Source organism: Drosophila gunungcola, unplaced genomic scaffold (assembly GCF_025200985.1).
Source record: "Drosophila gunungcola strain Sukarami unplaced genomic scaffold, Dgunungcola_SK_2 000001F, whole genome shotgun sequence".
NCBI lineage: Eukaryota > Metazoa > Arthropoda > Insecta > Diptera > Drosophilidae > Drosophila > Drosophila gunungcola.
This window is the reverse complement of record NW_026453197.1, coordinates 341,513-351,996: the sequence shown is the minus strand read 5'-3', so window position 1 is coordinate 351,996 and position 10,484 is coordinate 341,513. Positions and strand designations below refer to the sequence as shown.

The 10,484-nt window shown below is 35.4% G+C and overlaps 1 protein-coding gene across 1 annotated transcript; it reads left to right on the top strand.

Moving 5' to 3' along the window:
* Nucleotides 1–5,030: 5,030 nt before the first annotated feature.
* LOC128261852 (protein midgut expression 1) lies at nucleotides 5,031–5,569 on the top strand. Its single transcript, XM_052995759.1, has 2 exons — nucleotides 5,031–5,196; nucleotides 5,258–5,569. The coding sequence occupies exons 1-2, from the start codon at nucleotides 5,165–5,167 to the stop codon at nucleotides 5,493–5,495; spliced, it is 270 nt and encodes an 89-aa protein (XP_052851719.1). The 5' UTR covers nucleotides 5,031–5,164; the 3' UTR covers nucleotides 5,496–5,569.
* The last annotated feature ends 4,915 nt before the right edge of the window (nucleotides 5,570–10,484 follow it).

Here is a 10,484-nt window from a genome sequence, read left to right as displayed (position 1 = left end):
ATGAAATCAGACAACCTTAAGTTGCCCCATACTCTCACAAATACACATTGAGGGACACAAAATAACAATTAAACATCAAGCTGACAAACTTTGCAACAGCAAACAAACAAACTACATGCAAGATGGAGCAAATACCGGAATTATACCTATATAAATACGTATATATAGTACAGTATAGTAGTTATATGGCCGCAGGAGACGCGAAAACTTCGCGCCAGGATAAGCACAAGTTGTAAGTATAAGGGCAAAGGTTTCGGGGCGCAAAACTTTGTCAGCGCAAACGTGACATGAAAATCGCTGAGCTGATGAAAAATGCTAAATCGTGACGGGAATCCCCAAGCCGCAGAGACACTTGCAACTTTGGCAAATTTTGTTGGAAAACGCGAATGCGACACATGGACTAAAGCCTATGGCAACAATTGACCCTCCTCTCATAAAATAAAAAATTAAATAATCCTTATTCAATTTTTGCTTAGAAAAAAAAGGAAACTCTTTAAATTAGAAAACTAAAGATATTGAAAATATATAAATAATCTATATAATTATCTCAGGCTCAATCCAAATAAAAAAATAAACGAGTTAATTAATTTAAAGGACTTTTTATATATTGATCGTTAAGCAAAAATTAATTAAAGCTCTTTTATGTTTTTGTGTAATGTAACAACAGATTGCAGGTATTAAAGTTGAACCTATAACGCTAATCAAAATATACTACTGAACAACAAAGAGTTCGAACTTTAAACGCTTGTTTAGAGACTTAGTTAGAGAGACTTGTTTAGAGACTTACTTTTAGTTAGTTTGAACTATTCTTTAAGATTTTTTTAATAGGTTTTCCCTGAGTTTAATCTATATTTGAAACTACTTTTAAAATAAATTACCTAGAATATGGAGACAACAAAAAATAATTTGATCGCACAGTTAAAATTAAAAAAAAACCTGAATTTGATTGGTAAATAAAACAAAGTATAAATCATAGCAATAGTACACTAGGGGCATCAAATATTTACTTTCAGACCTGTAGCACATTAGGTTGACACCGAATATAAAAGAGAGATCCGTGAAACTCGAGATCACCAGTGGGGAGTCCGGAGTGAGGAGCCAACTCCCGGCGATTGTGTCTATAATTATACCACAACTCCGCGCCGGCTAATGGCTTCATTTGGTCCGATGTTTGGGCAACTGCATCTGCATGCCAATGCAGAGCGCAGCACTAGGTGCACTTGACTCCGCCGCTGCAGCGTTTTTATCGTTTAAAAATATCATAAGACGATCATTTGCTCCCCATCTCCCTTTCACTCACAGCATCTCTGCGTTGGCAGCTAAAAATACCAGAAACAAATGTATCTCCCTGAATCTGAATTTGAGTTCTCTTGGCATCTACGATTACGTGTCTCGATCTGGTGGATGTCGCCCATCTCCGAGTTGGTCTTCCGCCTAGACAAAGGCTAATGCACTTTCTGGGCACGGGCAAACAAATCCAATCCGATGGCCAACGCATCGGGAAGGGAATTTGGCTGATTTATAATGATCCGTGCACACTCGGCTACCTAATTGCTCACTAAGTGGCAAATGTGTTCGATGATGAACAGGCTGTCAACCGGCAAACGCAGCATGTGGGGAAATCATACGAAAATTGGAAATTATTAGAGTCGACCATGTGGGTGGGCTGAAGAAAACTCCACGAGGAATTACTGTCGCGCAGGGAAAAGTAAAAATAAAATAATGTTTTTTGAATTTTGTATAAAATTATTGTCTTTGAATCTGTATTTTCAAATTATTTCTGTTGCGACAGTGATTTTTCGTCAACTTAGGATCACTTATTTGAGTCTTAAATTTATAAAACAATGACCTGAAATAATATACAAAGTCATTTTACTAAAACAATGGACTTATGGAAATAAGAAAGTAAATTACAATAGCTTACACTTATCTTAAAGAATTAAAGAATTACAAAAGATAATAATTATCATTAAAGGCAATTCTAAAAAAAAGGTATACACATAAAACAAAAATATTGAAAACCATTTTAATTACCAACACAATAATTTTGTTTGAATCTTTTTTTTTTAAATATGTGCTTAGCAATGTAATATGAAATTTCAATCACATTGGCACCATAAGTTGTATCTTTTTTCTTCTAGTGCCGCAAAATCCCCCATAAATCAGAGCTTTTATTAAAAATGCATTTGTAACTTGAACAGTTTGCTGAAAGTTGTTCGCCAGCAGCAAAGAGGAAATCGAAACGACAACAAAGTTTATTTTGCCATTTCGTCTTGCTTGGCCACTTTATTAATTTTAAAATAAAATGGAACAACCATTAACTATGCCCCAAGCTGAGTCCGTCCACTCGAAACGGCAACTAAAAAACTGCAAAGCCACAATAAACAATACACAATACACAAGGACAAGAAAAAGGACGAGGACGCAGACGAGTACGCAGAAAGCCAGCATAGCTGCAACGAAATAAACATGCTTACTTACACAATGTTCAGTACGTGTAAAACACATATATCCTAGGTACGTAATTCGTATACTTCTCTGATGCACTGTAAAAAGCATCAAAGGAACGGGGAAACTTCCTCCTTCGCACGCCTCGCAGTCATTTGGAGCATATGTTTCGAACATTTTTCATAATCAAAAAGCTTTTAGCGGCGGACAGTGGCAATGATGGCTGGCGTGGATGCTGCATTTTCCGCCGCAGCTGCCACGCCCCTTGTGCACCGGCAGCGGGCAAGTGGAGCTTATTGTCCGTTTCATTTTCGAGTGCAGCAGCGTGTAAAATCGCAATAATGCACAAGATTCTCAAGCGCGGCGAACAGTTGTCCACAGACCGTTTTCCTTTTTCCGGGAATAAAAACCGAAGCCTGCAGCAGGAATGTGTGAGCACGACGAACATCTGTTACCCTGATCATAGGTAAAGGATATTTTGCAAAACAATAAATCCTTAACAGATTTTGATTCACTTTTAGACAAATTATTAAAATAAAATCGCATGAAACAAAACTAAAATTAATTTAAATTAATTAAGGTAAAGTATGTTATTCGTATTTATGTAAAAATATTTTTTTGCAATTTGTGGTCAGTTTATTTTTAGGTTTTTATCTTAATAAAATATCGACAGTTAAGAAGCAAATAAAAATAAATAAAAATTTTATTTGCTATTATGTTTGAAAAACAATTTCTTCATCAATCATCAATAAATTTAAGTTGCTGAAGGATAAATCGAATTATTTAAATTTTTTGATAAGTCTTTTGATAAGAAATTATCACATGGGATATTTTTCGTCAGAAGGTCTTATAAACCCTTTTTTCCAAACAATCAAAACCTTAAAGAAAAGCCATATCCCCCAATAATAGAGCATTTCCACTCGACAAATGCAAGCCAAACTGCAGGCAGAAGCGACAACAGCAACAGCACTAGAAGCCTTTGTCATGGCAATTGATTGCGAAGAAATCCGCAACACCCAAAAACAAATTCAATTTAACTTTCAGCAAACATAAACACACCGAAAAACAAAACATTGCCACAAACATGGAGAATAAAACGCACACAAACAATACAAAATTAAATTCAATTTTCATAGGCATAAATATATCTCACAAATAGCATTAAATTACCAAAGTAACACAAAATGAAATCATTCGATTATAATGGCCATATTTTGTGCATTTCACAAATTCCCAACAATATTTATTTGCTGTTGACATTTTGGAGTCGAACTGACTCTGATGACTTTTGAAAGAGCAGCGTTTTATTTGTTTCTGGCCTACATTTTATTATTGCCTCTCCGAATGCTTTTAATTGCCTTTCATTAATTTTTACGCAATGCCGGTCATCATATGCAAATAAATTGCGCATACGCCCCGTTGCTGCCACATAAAGCACAGCCGTGACCAGCACAGTAATTGATGCTAAAGTTTTCTCAACAGCCCTAGATGCTGCTGAATGAATCAAAAGCTTATCAGGGCTAACCAATGTTTGCTGAAGCATTTACGGAAGATAGAATAAAGCCCTTGTGAGTTTGAGCCATAAAGAAGATAAAGCTCGAACACAATCAGTTTATTTCTGAATTTTGCTTAAATTTTTTATATTAATATGTGTTAACCTTTTACATGTTCAAAATTGTTAAAGAAAGTCAGCGAAGTATCAGAGTACAAAAGCCGCCCTCAAAAATAACACATTCAAATAAAATTAGACTAATGGGAGGAAAAAATATTTTTAAAAAATAGAAGAAACTATTAATAATGTTTTGCATGTTAGAATAAAATTTTAAAATACAATTTAAAAAATTTAGTTTTACAAAAACTAAATCAGACATGCTAATTCAACAAGAGGTAGTACTTTTTTATTGAATTTCCTGTCAAATAAATAGGGCACATATATAAAATCTAATCAGTGATAGCTTTAAAATTCATTTAAAATAGCTTCAGTTGATTTTTCTTAAAATATTCAGCCACCTAATCAGTGCGAATCCGCACTTTATCCCTGGAGTTTTCGTACTCCACGTATATAAATAAAGACAAAGACCTGCCTCAGCTTAAAGTTCCTCCACACAAACCAGCCGGCTCAGAGGTCATAATTTCTGGTTAAGCTGAGCGTAATCGGCACTTTTACCAAAATGGACCATAAGGCGTTAAAATGTTGTTATCGCCCCGCACAAAAACCCAGGTCCACACTTTTACATCCCCCCTTTGTCTTGGAAGGCCAACTTACCTTTGGCAGTGCAATAAAAAGCCGAAATACATTTCGATTATGCGACAAGAAAGACCATTGCTCCAGCCTTCTTCCTTAACTTTTCTTCGAATGTTTCTTTTTTTCCATTTTTTTTTATTTCTGTAAACTCTCCTGCTGCCCTCGACGACAATTTGAGGGAGGTCCACAACCCTTAATCGCACTTCCTGTACCGTCGGCAATAAAGGACCGAATTTTGTAAGAAAACAGCATAAAATATAATTTGCTTGAAAGCCAAAATATGCCTACGAACTGGAGGGGGTGTAGCTATCATTTTTATGACCAAAGTATTCGAATTGTTATGACAAAATTGATGTCATTTCACCCTCGAGCATATGCCAAGTATCCCTCTGCGTTTTCACTCATAATTCTTTCTTAAAAAGTTTATAAAAATATTTGTTTGTAAAGAAAAAATTTCCGTACAGAGCAATAATGTGTCGATTAGTTGGAACTTCTCTATGTTGGTAAGTTTACATTTTTTGTCTCAAAGTGTCTATGGTTTTTAAGTGTTATCACCTTTTTCAGCTGTTGCAAATTGGGTCTCAAGTGTTTGTGCATTTTTGTCTTCTCCACTTTAGGTGTTTTAGTCATAGTAGCTTTGGTTGTCTACTTTTGCTTCTTTTACAATAATTCAGAGGATACGACAACAAAGCCTGATTCCGATTCTACTTTGGGCACAGCTACTGTGGAGGACAGCATGACTACCACAAAGATCCCATCGATAATCCGAGCGTATCTCCATCAACTAATAGACAGATTTTGAGATGAACTTTAGTATCAAAAATTAAATTAAACAATTAAAAAGTGGTTATAAAATAAATCTAATTATTTTTCATATCAGACCTAGTTTTATTTACTTAGCATGAATAAAATGTTTTTCCAATATAAAATACCCAAGCCAAATGTTCACCTAACTAAGAAAATATTAAGTTAACTATAGATAGTGTAGACAATGATTTAAAATAGATTTCTACAAATATTAACAATATTTTTGTTTCCTTATTGGTAATGGCATTTTATCATCAATACTGCAATACGTGAGTGGTATTTTTTGTTTTTTTATTTAAATTTCTTTAAATCTTGCTTAAAAAATATATATACCATTAATACCATATATAGTTTTTAAATAACTTCTATGTAGTTGTTCTGAATCTAAAAAAATCTATTGAATGTTAATAAAAATCTGTTGCGTGGCTCTTAAGAAACAATTGTTAGGTAGATACATTAAACCAAATCCGTTTCAATCCAAATGGAGTACTTGTGGTCAGAGCACTTGCCACTTGGTCAACTTGCCTTTCACTTATTCGGCCCGCAAACCAAGAAGGAAATCTGTACAAAAACCGCCATGCCATCAACTGCTGCTGCTGTGTTGTAAAAAACTGATGCCAGTAGTTAATGGTACTTTGTATGCAAAGTGCAAGACAAAACGAAAGCTAACAGAAGGGAGCCGTGGTAGGAAAACTTAAAGGAAGACGTCCGCCCCGTGGCCACAAAACGTTTTTTTGGCTGCCATTTGATTATATGAAAATTTCCGCATTTTTCGCTGGTTGTAAGCGTTTAGTGGCAAACAACTGGCAGCTGCCGAAATGTCGGCGAGCGTTTAGTTCCCCCAGCTGCTGCACATATCCCTGTGTGTCTGTGATGTGATTAAGATGGTTAGTCATTCTATTTAAGAGCTTGGCCCTAAGCTCCATCGCCACTAAAACGGAAACCAGGCGAACGACTCTCGGGGGTTATCAACGTTATCGAATCAGTAGCTCGAAAAAAATAAACGGAGTTTATTTTCTCGATGTATTTGCTGGCTTACTTTCAATAACTGTAATAAAATATATAGATTTTGACATTGAATGTGGTGCAACAACTGCAGGTAATGTTTTATTTCGTTTTAATTTATATGGATAGTAAAAAATATTTATATTATTCACAGCTTTTTGTTAATCGTAAAAATCCCTTTATGATTTGTCTTTTGTTTTAAATAACTTTATGCTCTTTTGTACTCTTTTTTTTGGAAAAAAATTGCACCTGTCTTTGAATAACATTTGAATAATATTGTTGACAGGTAAAAACGTGTTTGATAAGCAACAGTATCGTGTCATTAATTCTCTGTTTTACCTTTTATTTGCCAAGCCAAAAAAAATGCTTCAATGAATTTCATTTCAATGGAGTTTCGGTTTCCTTTATTTTTTCATTATGTGAATCGGAATTTCTTATTTCTCCAGCTTTTCCAGTTTTTTTCTCGATTGCCGTTCACAGCAGTTGAGCATTTGGCATTTGGCTAGAAATCGAAGAGGTATGCGGGGACTTGGCCATTACTTCGATTTGTTTCTTATTTAAATTTTGTATACACTTCGAATCGAAAGAGACGGGGCATAGATATACAGAAAGAGAAGGGCGAAAAAAGGGAGTGAGAACGTTAAGTGCCTTTGTCGGTTGCAAAAGCGAATTAATGCCGGTGGAAAAAAGTAAACGAAAATCGCTGCGGTTTCCTACTCTAATGCGTTTAATTTATATCCTCCCCCAACTACAACAAATAAAAGCAAAAGAAATTGGCCAGGGCTTGGGGGGATAAAATAAAAATATATATTTATTTTACAGCTGCTGCACTTAGATGTGCGATGGCAATAAAAAGCAGCCCCAGCAAGTGGCATTCAACACCTTTTTTTCGTTTTCTATTTCCTCCGCCAGAAAAGCTTAATAAACAAACGCCGAAAATGGTCTAGAGGTGGGTGGTGTTCGGTGGTCGGGTGATGGGCGGTGGTTTCTGGGTGGTGCCTTATAAACATTTAAGTCCACAATTTGCACAGCGTGTAAGGGCGCAGCACCACAACTTTCACCACCGCCCACTCGATGTCCTCCACTCCGCTTCAAGTGGAACTATCCGAACAGCAGCCAAATGCTGCTGGCCAAATGCAATTTTCACGTGCAACCGCAACGATATTTATGCCACACCAGCAACAAAAGCTCAGCCGGAACCAATTTCAACACTACAAAAAAATGGGTGTGAGAAAAATATATATTTTTGTTCCTATTCTCGTTAAAAACTTTAATGCTTCCAGCAATCGCTGGCTTTTTAAGCCCTTTTTGCTTCAATTTATAAAGCTTTGAACATTTTGGCAGCTGATAAAATAAATGATTGTAGAAAAGCACTACGAATTAATTGAACATTGAAAATTGTGTATATATTTATCAAATCATTTTGTGAAATTAAATGTTGAATGTTAAATCTTTTTGTTTACCATCAAATCGGAAAAAACGGACTTAACATATTAAAAAATTAAATTACATAAATTTGTTTTATAAATATTCAATTTAGTATGTTTAGCTTTTCCTAATGCTTGTTTTTCGAACTAACTATTTTAATTTGTTTTTACTATTTATTCAATCTTATATTACTTAACATTATTATCTGGCTTCTATATAGATTATTTTATAATTTAAATATTGTGTTTGTAAATAGGTCATTTATTTACAATTAATAGTAACCAATGTATGAGTTCCGTACGCTTTTTTAATAAGAAAATCTTTCAAACTGTAGAACATTTAAGTACGAATGATTTTCTTATAGATGCACTTGTAGAAACTTAAAAAAATTCTTTACAATTTGTTTAAGTGACCGAGGAGGCAATCCAGCTGCTGCCAGACTCCTCGTCCCACAATAAGTGGAACTGGTTGACACCACCTCCCAAGCACCACCCACTTACCAACCTCCACCCTTGTAACTCCCACTTATCACCCAACTACCCCACCCAAAGTCACAGCTGCACCTTTCGACACCATCATATGTGTGTGTTGCGTTTGGACGTTGGGGTCGAAGAGTTCCGTGCGTGCCCTTTCCTCCGTGCGATGCGGCAACATAAACATTCCACCAACAGTGGCAAATGGGGAGAAGGCCAGAGGTCCATGGACCACTGCAAGGTGAAAATATTTCGGGAAATTCCAAAATTGAACTTCGACCAGAGAGAAATTTTATTTTAGTTCCAAAAATAGTGCATTTTTAAAGAATAATAAAAGCATCAACGTTTACCAAAAATTTTACGTCGAGGTGGAATAAAATTAGTTGGTCCAATCCCTGGATCTGCCTCATATGTTAGTCCTTAGATATGTCACTGAATTTTGAATTTAAGCTTTAAAGAAAATGTATATGGTAAAGTACATTGCCCTTTATTTGTGAATAAAACTTACTAGTATGTCTTAAGAAGAAATCAATAAATTGACGTTGTAAAATATATAATTAATCGCTTGTATTTTATGTGTACGTGTGTATTAACTGCAGAGCCAACTATTTTTTAATATATTTTGTTCAGTCTTAAAGAATATTTAACACATTGTTTTTTTAGTAGAAGCTTGGAAACGTTACCTAACAATACTGTACTTAATTCCAAAAATGTATGGCAATATTAAGCATAATAAAATAATTAAAATATTGTAAGTGTAAACAAACAGTAACCATTGATTTTTTATATATTTTTATAGCTGCAGTTAGCACTCTTGCCCTAAAATATTTTTTGTTACTTTTATTTGTTTTTTTCTGGAGGCATTTTCGCACTTGCTTTAGTTCAAAGCCCAAGCTTATTTATGGCAGTTGCATTCAAATGAGAAGCATTTGCTACTGGGCCCCAAAATACTCGATGGCTTCCGTTTGGTAACGTCAGCGGTGGCGACAACCCCGACGACAACCCTGCAATCTCAAGTAGTCATAAACACGACCGAGCACCTGCAACTGCCACGATTTCCCTTTCCCCATTTTCCCTTTTCCCGTTTTCCCCCGTCGAGGAGGAGTTTCAGGTTCGGCTTCGGGTTTCCGGTTCCGCTGCAATGTGTCGCCGCCATTATGCAAATGCCGGCTCTCAAGTGGACAGACTGCTCATTGCAATCTGCATTTAAATGACCCTGGCGAGGTGCGAACGCGTTCCGAGATTCCTTGGCATCATTTGCAAAAATATGAAAAAAACTGGGATTTCCTCTTGCCCGAAATTGAATATTTCATGTGAACCAAGGAATTTTGCATTGGAATTATGCACCAGGTAATTGAAAGTTTCTTTTAGAAAAGGGATTGGTTTGGCTTTACAAATTAGGCCTGTGATCATAAATAATTTATTAATCGAAAGTATATAATTGCAATATGATACTTTAAACAGAATTTTGTATATTCGAATTTTATCTAGTCTTCTTGATATATTTTCTTGATAAAAAAAACGGTGTTTCTTTATTGTTGTCGTACCAATTTTTATCAACAACACTTTTAATAATAATTTTATAGATAACTTTCAAAAAAAATTCACAAAGTATACTTATTGTTTATGATAAGTAAACCTTTGATAACTTTTTGTATTTTGATTACCTACCTTTAATTATTTTTTGACCACAATTTCGGTGTGGTTCTATTGCTGTCAAAATTCGATATTTGTTTAAATTAATCATTAAATATATTGACTTACTGATATGTGTCAAATTGAGTTATTTCTCCCAAATATTGGCTGTGATCCTTCCGATAAAACCATCCACAAAAAATGGTTGTTATCTCTGTGTGCAGAAATCTGATAAGCAAACTAATTTCGCGGGCAGGTGCAGATGCGAACGAGATACCCTGTCGTTTTCATAATTTTGACAAGGTAACACACACCGGCACACCCCCATACCCCCACCCCCACACACACACCGCAGGGGAGACTGCTAATAAAGTTACACACTAACACACACGCTGATACAGACTGAAAGATTGTGTGTGTAATGCGTTTTGTTATGCTCCCTT